This window comes from Asparagus officinalis, chromosome 5 (genome assembly GCF_001876935.1).
Source record: "Asparagus officinalis chromosome 5, Aspof.V1, whole genome shotgun sequence".
NCBI lineage: Eukaryota > Viridiplantae > Streptophyta > Magnoliopsida > Asparagales > Asparagaceae > Asparagus > Asparagus officinalis.
The window spans coordinates 83,334,724-83,356,462 of NC_033798.1; the positions used below are offsets into that span (position 1 = coordinate 83,334,724).

Consider the following 21,739-nt stretch of genomic DNA (forward strand, 5'->3'; position numbering starts at 1 on the left):
TCTCAGGAGGATTAATAGCCCTGACACCTCAGCAAATGCTCAGAACCGCCAGAGTCAAAGTAAAACTTGGTGGTCGAAGCATGTGACTTGTACTCTCCCTACAAGAAGGCTCCTCTATTTATAGGATGGTCCAGCCATCGCTTTCCTTGGAAACCCCAAGGGGAGAAAAATAATCCCATCAAATTCCAGGGAACAAAGCCTCGACGCATGGGGTTCTCACCAACAAGAAGTACCCATCACAAAAGTTGCCTGGGCCTCCTCCTATTGAGCATTATCCTCCAAAAGCTCAATCAGCAGGACTCTGGCCATATAGCGCAACCAACAGTAGACAAGCAAGATCGGTTGAAAATCACCATGTCCACCATTGACCTGCAAGGATCTCAGCAAAAACTCCAAGCAGGTCCTTGGCTGATGAGATGGCAAATATGCCAGTAACCCAACTACGCCCAAAGCCAAACAGCTCACCCTAGGAAGGAAGAGCAATCCCCGATTCCAGGCTCTCCTTAGTTTGGCAACAAAGACAGCCAATGAAGCAACAGCTCGCTCTCGTTAAGGCAGGAATGTTCACAGGTGAAAAGAAACCAAGAAAGCTCTACCTCGGTGACCCTGTCTCCGGCAAAAGCTATCTTTAAAATGCATCTGGGAAAGAAGCATGAATTCGACGTGGCTCGATGGAATAAATATGAATGAGTTGTACTCTATCATGTATAAATTCTAATAATCAATGGAAATGTCAAAAATGAAAAGAAAGACATCAAAGACCTAGTCAGCTGGGCACTCGACTGAGTCGATAAAAGTCCTTGGTACCTCCTCAGAAGGCACAATCCTTTTTGCTGATTCCCACAGCCAACTCTTAGCCCTAGGGGAAAATAAAGTCCTCAGCTCCTAATCTGGGTAAGCCCGAGGCATAACGACTCCTTAGTCGATCATAAGACCCTGGCGCCGCCTCAAGACAGGCCTAAGGTGCCACGACTCCTTAGTTGGTCACAAGGCCCTGGTGCCGCCTCAGGATAGGCCCAAGGCGCAACGACTCCTTAGTCGGCAAAAAGTCCTCGGCTCCTAATCTGGGTAAGCCCGAGGCACAACGACTCCTCAGTCAGTCACAAGACCCTGGCACCGCCTCAGGACAAGCCCAAGGTGCCATGACTCCTCACTCAGTCACAAGGCCCTGGTGCCACCTCAGGACAGGCCCAAGGCGCAACGACTCCTTAGTCAGCATAAAGTCCTCGGCTCCTAATCTGGGTAAGCCCGAAACACAACGACTCCTCAGTCGGTCATAAGACCCTGGCGCCGTCTCAGGACAGGCCTAAGGTTCCATGACTCATCAGTCGGTCATAAGGCCCTAGGGCCGCCTCAGGACAGGCCCAAGGCGCAACGACTCCTTAGTCGGCATAAAGTCCTCGGTTCCTAATCTGGGTAAGCTCGAGGCACAACGACTCCTCAGTCGGTCATAAGACACTGGCGCCGCCTCAGGATAGGCCCACGGCACAATGACCCCTTAGTCAGGCACTGGCGTCACCTCGGGATAGGCCTAAGGCACAACGACTTCTCAGTCGGTATCAAAAGCCCTTGGTACCTAATCTGGATAAAACCAAGGTAAAACGACTTCTCAGTCGGAACAAAGTCATTGACTCTTCCTAAAGAATAAGTCCAAGGCAAAAATGACTTCTCAGTCGGTATCAAGACCTTGGTACCTAATCTGGATAAAACCAGGGCACAACGACTTCTCAGTCGGAATAAAGCCCTTGGCTCTTCCTAAAAGATAAGTCTAAGGCAAAAACAACTTCTCAGCCGGTATCTAGACTTTGGTACCTCCTCAGGGTAAAACTAATGTAAAAACGACTCCTCGGTTGGAACAAAGACCTTGGCTCTTCTTAAAGGTAAGCTCAAGGTACAACATATGGTTCGATTCCTTCTGCTCTCATCGTCCATAGTGGTCAAGACCTTGGTACCTCCTCAGGGTAAAACCAAGGCAAAATGACTCCTCGGTCGGAACAAAGCCCTTGGCTCTTCTTAAAGGTAAGCCCAAGGCACAACATATGGTTTGACTCCTTCTGCTCTCATCGTCCATAGTGGTCAAGACCTTGGTACCTCCTCTGGGTAAAACCAAGGCAAAATGACTTCTCAGTTGGTATCAAAACCTTGGTACCTAATCTGGATAAAACCAAGACATAACGACTTCTCAGTCGGAACAAAGTCTTTGGCTCTTTCTAAAGGATAAAACCAATGCACAACGACTTCTCAGTCGGACTAAAGCCCTTGGCTCTTCCTAAAAGATAAGTCTAAGGCAAAACGACTTCTCAGTCGGTATCAAGACCTTGGTACCTAATCTGGATAAAACCAAGGCACAACGACTTCTTAATCGGAACAAAGTCCTCGGCTCTTCATAAAGAATAAGTCTAAGGCAAAAATAACTTCTCAGTCGGTATTAAAACATTGGTACCTACTCTAGATAAAACCAAGGCAAAAAGATTTTTTAGTCGGAACAAAGTCCTTGGCTCTTCCTAAAGAATAAGTCCAAGGCAAAAACGACTTCTCAGTCGGTATCAAGACCTTGGTACCTAATCTGGATAAAACCAAGGCACAACGACTTTTCAGTCGGAACAAAGTCCTTAGCTCTTCCTAAAGAATAAGTCCAAGGTAAAAACGACTTCTCAGTCGAAACAAAGTCTTTGGCTCTTCCTAAAGAATAAGTCTAAGGCAAAAACGACTTCTCAGTCGGTATCAAGACCTTGGTATCTAATCTAGATAAAACCAAGACACAACGACTTCTCAGTCAGAACAAAGTCCTTGGCTCTTCCTAAGAATAAGTCCAAGGCAAAAACGACTTCTCAGTTTGAACAAAGTCCTTAGCTCTTCATCTAAGAACTAAACAAGGCACAATGACTTCCTAGTCGGTTCCAAAGCACTTGACTCCTCATCAGGAGTAACCTAAAGAACAAAGACTCCACAAGTCGACAATCAAATCTCTCGTTCCCCACCTAGACAAACCAAAGACGTACCCAAGGTAAACTTCTACAAAGTTATTTTCTGACCAAACAGGAAAAACAAAGACGTTGCCACTCATCCCGCCTATGGTATCTAACCCGCAAGGATCAACACTTCATATAAAGAAAATGGAGCCACAACAAAGCCAACTATTCTATCAAGCATTCACAGTTCTCAAAAGCAGAAGACAGAAGAAATCGTTGCTCATTCAAAAAGGAGTTTTTTACATTTTTCAAAAGGCCTAACAAGGCTTACAAAAAAAAGTTTTCCTAAGGCTCAGCACCACTATCCCCAGAGTCCTTCCTCATTTTCTTCAAAGGCCTCCTGGAAGAACTCGGCCCCTCCGAGTCAGCCCCTCTTTTACAGACCTCCATTGGTAGAGGAAGGGTCATCGCTTCAAGATCAGAGGAAGACGAGGAGGACCACCCCCACCTCAGGAAACTCCTCTCTGACCAGAGTTTTGATCTCCTGAAGACCGAGGCGACACCAGAGCTTCTCAAGATCTCCAGCCTCGAGATCACTAAGGGCCCTCGGCTCCAACACATTATCCTACACATCAGGCCAACCCAAGCAGGATAGTATATTGTCGGCACCAAACACCCAGACGAAGAACCTCTCCCATTCTTCGTCTAGCTCAAGGAGATCAGAGTCCAAGCAGAAATCACCCCGATAGCAAAAAAATAGTGTGGGTCGCCCTCAGCAGACCCCACACTAACCATGTGCCCAAGTAAACTAATGTTGGGCACCATGTCTGCCTCGGAGCAGACATCTATAAACACCATCAAGATATAAATGGCGTGAGGATGGAACTGGTAGGGTGAAACCCCCAAAGCAGTAAAAACTTCCCTTACAAAGGGATGCAACGGCAGGCACAGCCCACACCGCAGATGCACCCGATAAAGAGGCACCCGGTCCTCGCCGTGCATATGCACCAGAGTTAAGCTGTCCGGTGCCCCTATGGTCATCGTCGCGAGAGAAATGCCATACTGATCATGCAAGCAGTTGGCCTCATCCAAAGTCATCCTCGACCTAGATAGAAGAAAGACCTTGAGTTTCTTCTCGCGGTCATTCTGTGGAAGAGCCATGTTAAAATCTCTTAAGGAGTCAAAGAATCGATGAAGAGAAATATTCCTGGTAAAGATTGTTCTTTTAAAATAGCATCAGAAACTATTTATAAGCCTCTAAAGAAGCATGTGGAGCCCAAAAGGCACAGCCTTGAAGTAACCAAGGAAGATTCACTTTGAGAATCAGAACGGATTGCTCGAAATAACAACCGTCGCTCGTAATTCACGCCAATAAATTGGCAAGAGAGGCGCCATTTACTCTGCCCACGACACCTCGTTTTCTCTAGAAAATCGATTCCCAAAACTGACAGCCTCAGTCTATAAAAGATTGGTGGTTAAGCAAATCCCGTGCCACGTTTCTAAGCCATGATAACCTGGCTAGAAAATCTCAAACACACTGAGCAAACTCATACCTATTTCACTCAGACCTGACCAAAGTCAACTCCGACTGAAAGGGACCAATTGTTATGGTCAGTCACCATACTAAGTTAGAGATGTCGAAAGAATGTATGCATAGATCCAAGAGAGCTATGGTCCGAACCAACTTAGACTCAGAGGCCCAGCCAAGGTCAAGTCTCTCGGCCAGTCGAATAGACAAGCCATCTTTTGATCAAGGGTCATCATGACCGACTCGAAACGCGGGATCAGTCGCCCCTCGTAATTAAGATGACTCCTCGAGCAGACGACTCGACCATACACTCGACCCGAAGCTCACTTGACTATCGGATCGGTAAATCATAATGAGGATTTGCGAATCAAACTCACCTCAACTAAATGGATAAGACCCGACCAAGCTCACTTCAGATGTCAATCGACACAACAGTACTGATTAGTCCCATCAATATCTCTATTCTGACAAGCCTCGTGCCCAAGCTGCTTATTCTGCTTACAAGTCACTTTTCAGAGATTGTCATGATGCTCTCCTGTGCACGAGTGACCTCTCCTCCAACTGCCAGCCGCCATCTGAAGAAAGAAGGATGGCTAAGCGACCGACCTATCGTATGCCCTGCCTCTTCTAACAAATCCAGGGTACTGAGAAGATAGATCTATCATGTACCAGAATGACTTCCCTTCCAATTGCTAGCCGGCATCTGGAAGGAGAAGGATGACTCAACAGTCTATTTGCCCACCCAACAACCGCCATCCTGTGCAAAAGAAAAGCCAAAATCTCAGAGGCAATTGACTATAAAAAGGAGGTAAGGAGGGTAAGGGCAGGGAGGCTGATCTCTGCTTCTTCTTACACCTGAACTTTACTCCCTTTTGGATCTTCTTTTTACATAAGCTTCTTCTTACACCTGAACTTTACTCCCTTTTGGATCTTCTTTTTACATAAAGAGAATTTAATAACTCTTAGAGAGGAACCCCAACTTTACTCCCTTTTGGATCTTCTTTTTACATAAAGAGAATTTAATAACTCTTAGAGAGGAACCCCCTGTAAGGACCCCAATGGCTCAGGAACCTCTCAAAAAACCTCACTCAAGCTCCACAGCTGACTTGATATTCGGAGGTACCACGGGGGAAACTAGCCTCGTACTCTTGTGATTCTTGCATATCAGTCCACCCCGCGCGCTCAGAATCGGGCATAAAGTCGGAGGAGGAGTCGGTCCAAACATTCATCCTCTCCTTTTTTCCCCATCGATGCCAGGATCAAAACTGCATCCGACGATGGAGGATCCCCATTGACTGTTTGTTCACGAGCATCAACAGTTACAAACTCACAACCCCAATTATACTATGTATAAAAATACTTAAGCTCAAGTAGGTGTGTGTAAACAATGAGTGAAAATGAAATATAAACTCAATTAAAGTATAGATTATGGAAATGATAATCAAACATATAAATAGCTAGATATTGAGTTTAGAAAACTTCTCCAATGAAAACAAGAGTGAGAGAGAGATGAGATGAAAGCACAAACACAAAATGATGATCTCTTCTTCCTCTTGTGAAAACTTCTTCACAAAACCAAACTTGAAACACTTGAAAACTCTTAAACAAACTTGCCCAAAAGTTAATTTAAATTTTTCTTAATTTTTCTCAGAAGTTATGAGGTATGGGGTATTTATAGGATCACAAGACAAACCCCAAAAACCAAGAAAACCAAGCAAAAAGATAAAAAATAGAAACCTGAAAATCTAGAAAAACTAGTCGTTACAGTGTTATAAGTCGACTTGCTACAATTCATAAGTCGACTTATAAACTAACCGTTATAGGCTAAAAATATATGTTAAGTCGACTTATACTATAGCAAGTCGACTTACACAGTTCACATCAGATTCTAAAATTTTGCATATCTGATTTTGTAAAATCAATTAAAAATAGCAAATCAACTCCAAAAATGATAAAATTTTGGAAAATAGTTATAAACATGTAATAGAACATGTTAGAAAAAGAATTTTTAAAATTAAATTCCTTATTTATGAGAAAATTATTTATTTTGCAAACCGGTTGAAAATACGAAAACGTCAAATACTTAGTTTTGATGAAACGATTTCAAACAAGCTTTAAAATTCTTTTGAATGGATTTATAGACTTATGAGAAGATGTAAAATTATATCACTAAGTCAATAATCCACAAACATGTTATTTTCTCAAATATATTATTTTCTTAAAACAAAAACAATGAAACGAAAGCAATGAAACAAAAGCAATGTGTGTGTATAATTTGAGCTTTAAGTATAACCACACAAAGTATAAACCTAAAACACTATACCCAAGCAATTGATCTTCAATTTGCTTGTCTTGATTTGCGGGGATGAAGCAATATGAATCTTGACTTGAATTACGACGCCTTCAATCCATGTTCCTTCTATCCTCCAATCGATATGATCGTGTAAGCGCAAGTCCAACTAACCTCCAACAAAGATATTTGTGTAGATTACCTAACAAAACAAATGCAAGCACTCGACGCACAATGTTAGGAATTGTTTGTAATCATCAAAACAAAATTAGGGAGTAGACTCATAACCATGAGGCTAACAATCTCCCCCTTTTGATGATGACAAACAATCTACACAAAGAGTATATAAGTATGCATGGTATAAAATAAATATACAAATTATGATCATCATGAATAAACCAATATAATGAAATACTCACAATGAAATTGTTTCTCCCCCATTGTCAATATTAAAATAGGGAAAACACAATATATAAGGAGAAGGAATGCTCCCCCTACCTATAAGCATGTGTGAGTATAAATAATAAAATAAATAGAGAAGGTTCCCCTTATCAAAAAGCCTCATATAATGTATGAAACGAAATGCTTAGTCAAATATGTGAGCAACCATACATAGATGAAATAAAAGCATAAAAGACAACTCACATATTAGGAGACCAAAGGAACACATATATGTATATATCATTTAGAAGGGTGTTATAGAGGTCTCAAACATAAAAATAATATATTGATTTATAAAATGAAAGGAATGAAAACATGAGAATCATGAAAAAATATTTTCAAATGAAAACAAATCAAACAAATGAAAATCACATATGTAGTTACAAATCATGATCAAAAGAAACTATGAATCATGATTTAAACCATAATCACATAACAAACAAACAAATATCAATTTTATCATATTCGACAAAAAGGCAAGAGAGACAACCATATCAAGCTCTTGAGCTTATTTTAACCCATATAAATCTTTTAGCACCCGGTAAACATGATTTGGAAACAAATATCTGAAAAATCTGAGGGGTTGCTTAAAAACAAACCTCTCGTAAAAAACAAAGCCAATAAAAATAAAAAACAAAAGTCTTGACTTAAAATTTTGTTTTATTTTTTTAAATTAAAAAAAAAACATGTTTTTTAAAACCAAGAAATGGAAATAAAAACACTAAAAATCTTGGTTTTAAAAGGATTTTGACACCCAAGCGTTCTTGGTGCCGAAAGATTTAGGGACAAGATCTTTATCATTTAAGCTCAAAGCCCTAAGGTTATAAACTCATTTGGTCGTAACATAACCCTTCATATTGTAATACGTGCAATGAAATGAGTGCATTTATTTTTGTTGACCATATGAGTGTGCACGAGGAATATTTGCAAATAAAGGTAATTTATTTGAAGCTTTTTGCAAATGAGAAATATTTTTCAAATCAAAACAAAATTTGGCCAAATGACCAAAACGATCACAAAAATCACATTAATACACATTAGCATGCTTATGATGAACTTTGTGAGTATGAGCATGTGAATGTGTATGTGTACATGATGATAAAGTTTGATAGGATGCACAAGTAACAACATTTTTAGTCTTGATGGAGTTTTGTGCATTATAACAAAATTTAGCAATATGGCCTTTACGGTCATAAATAGAGCATTTGTAAATTTTTTTATACATGTGTGCATAGCGTGTGAGTTTTTTGGAAAATTTTACACGAGACTTTGCACACAAATCCACAAGCTTATCATTATTTGCAATTCATGTTTTTAATGTTGAATCTAAGGATGATATGCGATTTTTTACATTATTCAACTCATCATTAGACACATATGCATTAACATTAGAAGTAGAGCAAACATGATTATTTTTAAAAGAATCAAATTCATTTCTAAGAGGCTCTACTTCTAGCATGGCATCATTTTTAGCATGAGATAAGCTAACAATGGATGAGGTTAATTTTTTATTTTCCAAATTTAACACATCATTGTTTTCTTTAAGCATCATATTTTCTTTTTCAATGATATCGAATTTGGAAACTAGCAACTCATGATCGGATTTTAATTCTACATGCTTGCTTTTAAGACCAATAAGAGTATGTTGTAACTTTTTATAGGCATTCATTAATTTATCATATGCATATGCGAGTTCATTAATAGAAAGTTCACTTTCGGAATCCGAATCACATACCACACTAGGGCTATCGCCTAGTGGCCGTGTGCACGATGATGCTCCACATGAACTTGAAGAGGAAGCCGCCAAAGCTTGTCGGGTCCCCTCTAAGTTTTCTTGATGTGCTTCTATAAGTTTCCAAAATGTGTAAGCACTATCAAATGAATCAAACTTGTTAGAAAAAGATGAATCAAAAGCATTATGCAAAAATTCTAACAAGAGCTTATCATTGTAAACATCTTATGATTATTTTTACTCCACTTGGATTTCTCCGAAGTGGGTATAATATAAGAACCATCTATAATTTCCCATAAATCGAAATGTCTAAATCGAATAAAAAGTTTAAATCTAACACACCATTGAGCATAGGAGAAATTATCTAAACGAGAAGCAACATTAATAGAATAACCTAAGCTAGGTGCACCGTGCATATCCATAATATGTTATGCAAGTAAAAAGAAATATCAAAACAAGATTAGCAACAATATGAAAACTTGGATCTTTAACTCAAGACGGTTAAGCCACAAATCAAAGAGCACCAAGCTCTGATACCAATTGAAAGCTACCCTAGAGTGATATTCAACATCTTATATGTGCAAGGATATGTAATTAACACAAGGGTGAAATAGACATGAAATAATATAAACAAGATAGTGGGCAAATAACCAATGCAAACACAAGAAAATGATCACGGAGTTCGGTCCTTCCGACCTACGTCTCTGCTCCCCACTCCCGGGGAGAATCCACTATCACAACGGGTTTTCAACGTTCACCCAAAACGTTTACACCTCACAATCTCGATTTTCTAGCTCACCGAAAATTTTCACAACTCACACTCTTGCAATCACACTCTACAACCTCAAGTGTTGGTCTCTCACATGTCGCCTCTCTCAAGTGCTCGGCTTTACTATCTCTCCCTAGGCTTTACTACTGACGTCACTCCTCTTGGTATCGACCATGTCTCTCACCACACACTCCTCTCGGTATACTAGTGTATTACAAGGTGATCTCACAAATAAGCATAAGAAAAATGTTTGTTCTCTATAATATATGAGAACTCAATGTAAGCCTAACACTCAATGTTACAAACTCACAATCCCAATTATACTATGTATGAAAATACTTAAGCTCAAGTGGGTGTGTGTAAACAATAGGTGGAAGTGATTTCTTTATAGTTGGATAAACAATAGGTGGAAGTAAACAACATGTGAAAGTGATTTCAAGAATTTATTTCTATCATAGGTGGAAGTAAACAACATGTGAAAGTGATTTCTTTATAGTTAAACAAAATCTTATATGACCACATAAAACCTACCATTTTATTTTGATGAATTCAAGAATTTATTTCTATCATTAATAATAATAGTTTTTTTTAATATTGGTCCCTTACATCATTAATATTTTGAAATTAGATCTTCAAATCATTAAATTGCTCTAAAATCATTAATATTTTAAGACTTTTTTCTGTGAAAGGAAAAATATTGAAACCAACAAGATATTATACTTGGAAATATCCAAAAAAAATTAATATATTATGATAATCATAATTTTTTTTTGCAAACATGTTATAGTAAATAAATAAACTTAAAATAAATAATATAGATATTTGCCCACAACTTAAATTATGTACAACACCCAAAAAATTTTAAAAAATTATAAAAAAAACCCCTTGAAAACTCTAAAAAATTATTTAAAAATCACCTCAAAGTGTAAAAAGTACAAACAAACACCCTAAAATTAAAAATTTTGAACAGTTCTATGAAGAATTTATAATTACATACAGCACCCCAAAAATTTGAAAATTATAAATAGACTTCTAAAATTATAATTTGTAAAAAACACCCCAAAAAATGAAAATAATAAATACCATGAAAATATAAAACCTTAGATCAACCCTCTAAACAATTTAAATAGAGAGCCACTAAATATTCAAAAATTACAAATAACCTTAAAAAAGTCTTTCAGAATACAAAAAATGCCAAATTTTAAAAATTGAAAAAAGACACTATGAAGATCTAAAAAAAAATACACAATATGAAATTATAAAATACTATGCAATATCAAGTTTGATATTAGTCTACAAAATATTATCATCATGTTATCATCATCAAGTAGATGTCTAAAAACATGATATTATATTTTGCAATAGATGTATAGTACTCATAACTATGTCACAGCTTAGTTATAATAAAGACATAATTAATTTGTTTCTCGAAGAAAAAAGACATGAAATAGAATAAAATAATCAAATTATTTGACAACATACAAGGGACATGCATCCCACCTAGTAAATCACAAATGGGCCACTACCCATTGCTTATTTCTATAGTGGGTTCACTATTGGATCCAATTCTGCTATATACTTAGGAATTGTTTTGCTAGAGGGTGATGTCACTTGACACCACTCTTTGAGGTGCCACTGCCCCTGATTAGTGGAGTGGCGGTGCCGGTAATTTTATCATTGGGTTTGAGGGAGGGGAGTCCAAGATACATAAGTTTCCTCTTATTTATTTCATAAAATAACATTAACTCCAAACAAATTTGAAATGGACTCCAAATATAAAAAGGCACATGATCATATAAAAATAATAAAAGAAAGAGAAGTAGATAAAGTATCAAATACGGATTGATTGGATCCTTGGTCGCCTATACCTATCACTGTTACACACACACACAAACATGATCATATAAAAATAATAAAAGAAAGAGAAGTAGATAAAGTATCAAATACGGATTGATTGGATCCTCAAACAGTCACTAAGAGAAAATATTAAGTTGATGGAGGTCTGTGTGTTGTTCTTCCCTGCACATGTAGAAAATCGTAAGAGGGTAGGGTTGGATTCCTCGGTTGTTCCTCCGACAATCAAGTCTAATATGCTTGAGTGGAGAAGTAACTGAACTATGGAAGTTCTCAAGCATAGTGGGTAGAGGAAAAGATCTTACATTATTGTTGAAAATAGTACCCCTATTTATAGTGGTGGTAGAAGGGTAGAATGGTAACTTTAGCCGAGTATGAGCGGCCACGTTAGCATATGCTTTACAGGTGTCGGTTGACGAATGGAGGAGAGGTCACTTTGGTATTTAATGCGAAGTGATTGGGGGCATGTCGGTCGAATTGCTGGTCGAGTAGGTCGATCATGGAGTCGACCTAGCCGGGGGTCGACATGTAATGCCATTTGAGTCATCATTGCTAGATGTTGGAGTGTCAAGTCGTCCGAGCTGGGTCATGGGTTATTTTGAAGTGCTGGCCCGGTTACGCATAATATGGGACACTTGTCTATAACAATATGTATATGTACACACACGCACACATACATATACATATACATTATACAAATACACACACACAAACACATCCTTAAGCTTCCTCAAGACGATTATTTCTTGAGCTGATGGACCTGTGTTGCACATGAAGAACACGTAAGAGGTCGGAGTTGGGATCTCCGGTGATTCCTCCGACGGTCAAATCAATTCAGGGCTTGAATGGAGAAGTAAGAGTTAAGTTTTTTAGCAAGAGAATTGCTTAGAATAGCTTACCCTAGTAGCAGACATCAGTTTTCTTTTATAGCAGATCAGAAGGGTAGATGAGTAACTTCGGTAGAGTTAAGCTGGCAGCTCAGTTGTCATTTGTTTTACAGGTGTCAGCCACAGAGAGGGGTGAGTCACCTAGGTGTTTAATGTAAGGGTGACAGAATGTACATAGTACTGAAGAGGTCCGATGAGTTATAAAGATTTTCGGGCTAGAGCAATTATGACTCTAATCATACATTTAAGATAATGACAATTGACTATCGACAGAGGGCTCGAGGATACACCGCTTTCCGACTCGTCTCACTAGAGGCCGATAAACAACGTTTTTTTAGTCGGCCTCGCAAGTTGTCAGCTTGAAAAGGCCAAGTGTTGATAGGGAGTGGAGTCAACTGGAATGGTAGGCCGAGTTAGGATGCTTTTCGTCTCGATCTTGCAAGTAGGTCAACAAGTACAATCTTTTTAGTGGGCATCGCAAGTTGTCGGCCTGTTGGGTCGACTGCTAAAGTCGCTCGAGCCATCCCTCTTTGAATATGGTTGATTAGACACAGGGTGGGACATGTGTCAACCTCCCACTGAAGATTAACACTTAATTACTTATATGATATAACAAGTATCAAATGTGTAGCTGTAAGTTCTCCTATGATTTAGGTGTAAATATTTTTTTTTAAATATACATACAAAGAGGTCAGTTGAGATGTGTTCAAGGTTTAGGGGGTTTTCGAGACACTTGAAAGTTCAAGAGGCTATGTGAGATAAACAAATTTTAGAAGGGTTATGTGAAAAACCCCTAAAGTTCAAGGGGGTTTTGTCAAATTAACCCTATATACTTGGAAATTTTTTGAAAGTTTCATTTTTTTTTAAGAAAAATATATTATGAGTCCGGACAAGTTTTGATAACCAACTCATTTCCAAACTTATTCATCAAAAACGACCTATTTGAAACTTATTTGCCAAAAGCGACCCAGGCTGAAACTGGGTTGTTTTAGCCAGCTGGCTGAAACTGAGTTGTTTTTTGCGAAAAAAATACCAAATTTCACGGGACTTCAAGTCCCGTGAAGTTTTTTACATAATAAAACTTCACGGGACTTCAAGTCCCGTGAAGTTTGGTATTTTTTTGCCAAAAACGATCCAGTTTCGATAAGCTAGCTAAAACTGGATCGCTTTTGTCAAATAAGTTTGAAAGAGGTGTTCTTTTTAAATTATTTTTGGAAATGAGTTGTTTTTAGTCCACTCCGCTCGCACCGTCGGTTTCTCTCCGGGTCCTATTAAAATTCCCAATTCCTCCTCCTCTTCCTCCTCCTCCAAAACCCCGCCGAAACCCTACCCCTAAAAAAAATTCCCACAATGTCGTCGACCAACACCCCCAACCTCGAGTGCCGCATGTACGAGTCCAGGTATCCGGAGGTCGACATGGCCGTGATGATCCAGGTCAAGAACATCGCCGACATGGGGGCCTACGTCTCCCTCCTCGAGTACAACAACATCGAGGGCATGATCCTCTTCTCCGAGCTCTCCTCATGGTCCTCCGCGTCGACAAGGACAAGGGCTACATCGACCTCTCCAAGCGCCGCGTCTCCGAGGAGGACATCCAAGGTTGCGAGGAGCGCTACAACAAGTCGAAGCTCGTCCACTCGATCATGCGTCACGTCGCCGAGACGATGGTGCTGGATCTTGAGGATCTCTATGTTCATGTCGGGTGGCCGCTTTATAGGAAGTACGGGCACGCGTTCGAGGCGTTTAAGTTGATTGTGACGGACCCGGACTCGATCCTTGATGGGCTGACGAGGGAGGTGAAGGAGGTGGGGCCGGACGGGAAGGAGGAGACGAGGGGAGGTGAAGGATGCGCTGGTGAAGAATATTAGGAGGAGGATGACGCCGCAGCCGCTGAAGATTCGGGCGGATGTTGAGATGAAGTGCTTTCAGTTCGACGGGGTCTTGCATATTAAGGTTGTGCCGGGGATTGAGGATTGGGCATTGGGAACTGAGTTCTTGTGTTAATTGATTGATTTTGGTTATTTCGGTTTTGTAGGAGGCTATGAAGAAAGCAGAGGCGGCTGGAAATGATGATTGCCCGGTGAAGATAAAGTTGGTTGCGCGGCTATGAAGAAAGCAGAGGCGGCTGGAAATGATGATTGCCCGGTGAAGATAAAGTTGGTTGCGCCGCCTCTTTATGTTTTGACCACACATACTCTTGACAAGGTTTGATAAAAGACGAATCTTTGTTATGTTTTCTTCTGCTTGTTGCGGTTTCTTTTGGTTTGCGGCAGTACTTAGAATGGGAAACATTCGGATGCATCAGCTGCTTCTCATACGAGGTTTAAGATGTTAGCATCCATACACATATACTGCTAGAGTTTGATCCGTTTTTCGGAAGGAATAGTATTTCGGGAAGTTGGGATGGTTGATATTGGCAGTATTTGGAGGACGCGCCAACTATTTTTCGCATGTGGTTTAGATTTTAGCATTCATACAGACCACCCGGGTTTGTTGATTTCCCCTTTTCATACAATTGCTTAACAATTGTCAATATTACATATTATCTTTGTCGCAGCGATCCTTAAAAGTGTAAACTTTATACTCAGAACATGGTCTTTGAATTGGGCTTGCACTGTCCAATGAGGGGCGCTGCAAGAGGGCGTTTCCTGGTATTTGACATGTGCAAGGTTTAACGGATGCTGCACGCTTTAGGGATTAGGCTAGTTGGAGTAGCCTTCTTAGCAACATAGGAACTTGACCTGTAGAAGCTTAACAGTTTGGAGATATTACCATGTTCCGTTTGCTGGTCCTATTGAAGTGAAACGACTGAAGTTCATGATTGCAATCTATGGTAACATGCTAGGATTGCTTGGTTTTCCATTTCTAAGAACCCATCTCTATGAGCATATTTGTAGATGTAGTTCTACATGTTAGATTGCTTGGTTTTCCATTTCTAAGAACCCATCTCTATGAGCATATTTGTAGATGTAGTTCTACATGTTTTTCTTGCAACATATGTAGCATGATTGTAGATGTAGTTCTACATGTTTTTCTTGCAACATATGTAGCATGATCAGACTGAGGTTTTTGACTTTTAGGCTTGATGATGATCTAGCTTATTTAGATGTCTGGCGACCGACGAGAATGATCTAACATTTTAGTTTGTCTCTATATCTTAATACGTTACGGACATTTATGACCCTTCAGCCTGCTCAATTGAACTGGGACATGATTCCACAAGGAGCAGTTACATATCGAAATAATAGATAGATGAAACATAGTTTGAGAGCAGATAAGGGAGCAAATACCAAAAACATTTCGCAGTTGAAGCTCAGAACTTATACCAAAACATTGGGGCTTGTGCTGCCTACTATTGTTACCGCTTCTATACCTGTAGCTTGCGGCTGCTATTACATATTTCTGCATGCTGGCAGCTAGCAGTTGCAGCAAAATTCACTACCTTTGATGTCTTTGGGGCAAAACAATATCAGATAGTTTCTCATATGCAGCATTTGATGTCTGGTTATGCAAGAGCGAAATTGGCATTCATGAACATTAAGTTATGGAACTATTTATTTGCTTGCTAAGATTCTGAAGCTTTCACTTCAAACTCATCTCTAGTTTTCTAAATGGGATAAAAGATTCAGGTTCAATCCTTCATGCACCTTCTTTTTGTCTTAGCTCAATTATATTCAACAAACTTTGGTTTTGTAAAGGTGCATTCTCCAACGAAGTAATTCTTTGTGGCCTGAATAGTAATATACAACTATTCAGTTCAAAAAGGGTTTTGTGGCAATAAAATTTCTCAAACGTCTTCCCAATATTTTCTTGATTATTCAATAACTTTCATGTAAAATTCTCTCCCATTATTTTGTCAAATTTCTTAAAATATTTATATTGTATGTTTTTATTGGTTCTTGGTATTCTTTGTTTTATTCACTATTTGAAATTGTAAAAATAATTTATTTCTTTGCATTTGTAACATGCTTAATGATCTTATAATTAACTAACTAACTCATTAGTTTTCCTTTTTCAGTATTGTGTATTATAAGTTTTATTTTTTAGGATAATTCCAGCAATATATAAGGTCTCTTATTTTGCATTCTCTTCTCTACATTTCCACATAACATATTTCGGCGTTTACGCATATCTTCTAGATTATAGTTTTATGTAGTATGTGAATTAGTGAATTGAATAAATAAATCTTAAATAAGTATCACTGTTATTTCCTTGAATTGTCTTTTTAGACCTTGCATTTAGGAGATATTATTATATTTGTTTCCATGTTTCTTCAATATATTATTTGTTGCTATAAATTTGAACCATCAAGGCATCAAATGCTAATTTTTAGTTTTTTACATTTTCCGAATTTTCATTTTATACTTATTTTCTTTCTGTTAGATATTTTTTAAATTGATATTGAAATAAAAAGTACTTGGTTCTTTTTATTGATAAAGCCCCTAGAGACTAAGCCATGTTCTGCTTCACTCCTCTCTTTGCTTTCCACACTATTCATAACATGTTTTGTGGTATAATAGCGCATACTAATACTGTTGAACATTTTTAGGAAGCAGTATTACTGATATCCAGTAAAATATAAGTAATGTGAATGACCCTCGTACCGGAGCATTAGAGAAGTTCATTAGAAGTACTTGGTGCTTTTTATTGATAACGCCCGTAGAGACTAAGCCATGTTCTGCTTCACTCCTCTCTTTGCTTTCCATACTATTCATAACATGTTTTGTGGTATAATAGCGCATACTAATACTGTTGAACATTTTTAGGAAGTAGTATTACTGATATAGTGATATCCAGTAAAATATAAGTAATGTGGATGACCTTCGTACCGGAGCATTAGAAGTTCATTTGAAGTAGAATTTTGATTGGCTCATGGTAAATTTCATAAATAGGTGCTGGTTAATCATGTCACTGACGCCCAAAAATCATATGGGAACACATCTACGTTTCAATTAAGGCTATTGAAGAGGAGATGTAGCGTAACAATGATCTTGATGTATTTTGCATGTCATTGGACTTGAAAAAGCTTAGCCCAGATCAAGAGTGAGGTTCTTAAGTTCAACCTTATACAATTGAGGTGGTTCGCTAACCTTAACAAAACTTGCATTGCTTGAAGACATTGATAATGATTTCATTATGCTTATGTGTCGTTTCAGCGTTGGGGTGAGATCTCCTGGTGCCATGGTCCCATATCTACTCTATAGAATCCAAAGAATAACTGTTCATGCAGCAGTAAACGGTAGAGTAATTTACTATAGCATAAACAGTAAACCAAATCTGTTTCTCTACGCTCGAAGTTACGGTTCATAATGCAGTATTTACTGTATCATAAAGACAAACAATAAATCAAATCTGCTCCTACATACTTTAAGTTACTATTCATGCTACAGTAAAGCAAATCAAATGTGTTAAAACTTGGATCCTCCTTTAAGTATAGAGTTTTAAGTATAGAGGAGTAGATATGATTTCTAAATCAAATGTATTAAAACTTGAATCCTTCTTTCAGTATAAAGGAGTAGATATGATTTTTAATTTTAAGCATACAATAATCAAATCAAATGTATTAAAACTTAGAGGGAGACAAGTTTAAAATGCAATGCTTAAAAAAAACAGGGGGCCGTGCTTTGCACGGAGTGCACACTAGTGTTTTTAATGAGAAAACTATACCAATGAAGTTTACAATGTCACAGTAATTGCTAAGGGTACTCAATTAACTTGGTTAAGTAGACTAGAATTAAAGGTCCCATGAGAAGGCAATTATCCAATGGATTACAGTTTACTAATCACGTGCTATAATGCCAATGATTTTGTTCACATAATTTATTTTTAAATGATTATTTCTTGAATAACATGTATACTGTTCACCATTGTCTTACCTGATTTTCTGCTTCTCCTTCTTTCTCATATCCAGACATTGCTAAGAACCCTCTGATCTTTGCTTTTACTGAATTCCTAGCAGATTTTTCTATGTCTACGAGTTTCATGCTTGGGCATCAGTTCTATGTCCACCAGTTCCATTATACGGCGTAATTTTCATTCATAGAAATGTGTTGTGATTATTTTCAACCAAATATTCTTTTACTCTGTTTCCATAATTTCCTGTTAGAACAAATTTTCAAATCAGACCCATTTCAATTTTTTTTTATTTAAACCGGCCCATTTTTTTTATTTATCAAAACCGACCCGATTTTGTAATTAGCAGCTTAATCACCATCCTAAACAGTCGGGGTTGCCAACCCCGACTATTTAGGAAGGTGTTAAACCCTAATTAGAAGCCTTAAACCCTAAAAATTAATGTCCTAAATAGTCGGGGTTGCCAACCCCGACTGTTTAGGAAGGTGATTAAGTAACTAATTACAAAATCGGGTCGGTTTTGGTAAATAAAAAAAAAAGGGTCGGTTTAAAAAAAAAATGGGAATGGGTCTGTTTTGAAAAATTCTTCTTTCCTGTTAATGTGTTTCCTTCCTATGGGTGTGTTATTTGTGTTCCTAGTTGAAGGTCTGTAGTCATTTTGTGGTAATTAACCTGTGGATGTTGAACAATGTAAAAAACAGTATATCACAAGTGACCTGGGTTATAAAAATCTGCTTTCATTTTTCTTCTAGTTTAACTGATAAATGATCTAGAGGTTTGAGTTTTTCCTCGATTTTGATTGTTTTCCCAATTAGATGATCACCAGTTGATGAATTGTAGGGCATGTAGTCATTTGAATACACGGCTTTCGGCCCTAAGGTAGGTCAAATGTTTTAGAGGTTGGGACAAGGAAGTGAAAGTGCATCAAATGAAAAACCACTATTCGGATGCAAAATTGGTTGGGATATTGGAGGTTACAAAAGCTCAACTTTTGGAAGGATAAATGTCACACAGTTGTGTCCATATAGCATAAATGTTTTTACTTTTTGGCCTGGACCATTGTGCTACCATAGCCACACGTAGTAAAGATCTAGTTGATTCCCAGCTGAAATTAGAGAGAATCAAGGGTAACTTCCCTGAACTATTGAGGCTTTATAGGCAAGCAGGACTTGAGAGACAACATGAGGCTGAGAGATGATTTTCTTCGTAAAGCATTTTACTGATTCTTCAATTTGTCGGGGTGCATTCCTTGGCTGCAAAATATATCTGAAGTGAAAGTTCCATTGCACTTTAACTTCACTACCTATCTATGATGTTATTGTAAGAGATAGTCTAGTCAGAAGAAAAATTCAGTAGTCAGTGCCATCTCAACATCCGATTAATATAGAGAAAGAGACAATGAACAATCTTATATGCAGTTTCCTAGCTATTTTGCATGTCCACTGTGAGTGCGGCACACACCTTTTTCTTTGTTTTGCCAACATGGACAAAACAGGACAGGACATAGGCAGATGACAAATTCTAGGAAGTAAACCCGAAATAGAAATATAGTATCCAATACGCGTCGCCTATATGTTGATTTCATTCTCGGAGTGTCCAGGTACACACCCTTTCCCAGTTCGAAGATGATTTGGAATGAACAGGTTAGGTGAATCAAATCTCAAGGCCTTATGGTCAAGATGGACCCAAAGGAGGGATCAAGGTTGACAACATATCAATTGACACTGAATGGATTTATGGTGGTAAGTATGATGGAACTCTTAGATCTAGGAATAAAATGGGAAGCTATATAAAAGAACTTGTTATCCGGGAAAGGACCTGGATAATTGTTTCTTGATTTCATTTTCAGTCTAGATTCCCTCCCCCATCTCCTGTTCTATCGGAATTTTAAATTGATGTTTTGTCGACTCGTATATGTAAGCAAAAAGGCTGCAAGGACTAAAGGTGTAGGTTTCTAGCGGAAGAGAAGTATGTTGATAGTGAATTTTGTTATAGTAATTAATAAAAGTGCAGTAGTTGGTGAATTTTGTTTTAGTAATTAATAAAAGTGCAGTAGTTTTCATCATTTAGAGGTTATGTCAAGCAAGGGGCCAGATTAGTCCAACTTCCCTGTATAATCTGATTTGAACGACTATTTGGTTAATGCAATGCAGTCTTCAGGAGCTTTACACTTTTGAACAAGGTGACCCTGCTCTACTATCATTTGGCTTAAGGTAAAGCAATAATGAGGTGTGGGCTACGGTTGATAATTCGTATAATTGTTCGGCCAAATGCATTAAGTGGCATGTGCAATGTACTGCTTCTAGGCTATACTTGTTCTAGTTTTCAGTTCCATCATCCCAAACCTATTTGTTGTTACCTTTTTTATTTTCATAAACCACTATTGGAGATGTATTATATGCCAAGTCTGCATAATTTATCTTCCATTCCCTTTCGTCTCTTTTGGTTTTTTATCCATCTTACCTTCTTCATGGCAGGAACAAGGGATAACAGTTCTTAACAATGCTATAAAGGCTTGCACTGAAGCCATAGACTTCCACAAGGGGAAACTGGTAGTGAAGGAGGCAGCGAGAGCGGTGAGTTCTTGTTCCCAGAAAATAATTTCTTTTTTTATTTTCCTGTTTTTTTAATTTCCTTAGCTTTTATATGAGAGTTTGAACTGCAGTTCTGCATGGCATTCTGCATCTCTTCCTGTTTCTATATTAGTTGTGTCTCAAATTAAGATTTTTCCCCTCTTTCCTGTTTCTCATTCTTTTTTCATTCTGGATTCTATCTATACATTGACACTGATGTTTTTGTAGGTGAGTGAGCGAGATGATAAGCTTCTTGCTGAGCACATGCTTAAACTATCGTCTGCAAATAAAGAAGTTGATGGCGATGAAGGTTCTGAGGAGGAGGAGGAAGATACAGGAATGGGTGAAGTTGACCTTGACAAATCTTCTGGTATAACAGAGTAAACTTATAAAAGCAAAAAGGGTTTGGAAAGTGGATAAACTTCAACAAATTATGTCCTTGTTTGAGAGCAATAGATGTATAGAACAGAGTAGAGTTGAGTATTGCGTTTGTGAGCATCTTCAACGTTTTTCTGGATGTGGCGGCTGGGATGTTGGCTTCTTTCCCCAATTTGTCTGGAGAATACTTTAATCTTTGATTACAATTTTGTATTTTGTATTTTTTGGTTAAACTCTGTTTGACTATTATGATAATGTTATTGCGGTGACTTTTATGGTAGCAGGAAGTCCATTTGCTTTATGTATGCATGTATTTTACTATAAAAGTATTTCTGCACATCTATTTCCTGACATTTTTTTTTCCTTTCACCAAGGGGCTGTTTGGTTCCCTGTTTTTAAGAGAAAGTTTCTCTTGAAAGCCTGTCAAAAGTGACACTTTTTGGCAGGTTTTCAGCCAAAATCTTCTTTTTTAGAGGTGATTTGGGCTGAAAGCCTGTCAAAAAGTGACACTTTGGCAGGCTT

The 21,739-nt window shown here is 38.2% G+C and overlaps 1 protein-coding gene across 1 annotated transcript; it reads left to right on the forward strand.

Moving 5' to 3' along the window:
• On the forward strand, positions 13,644-21,518 carry LOC109839928 (eukaryotic translation initiation factor 2 subunit alpha homolog). Its single transcript, XM_020408392.1, is given in 7 exon segments — positions 13,644-13,932; positions 13,935-14,247; positions 14,249-14,366; positions 14,449-14,469; positions 14,535-14,618; positions 20,744-20,842; positions 21,068-21,518. Coding segments are annotated over 7 exon segments (960 nt in total). The 5' UTR covers positions 13,644-13,763; the 3' UTR covers positions 21,224-21,518.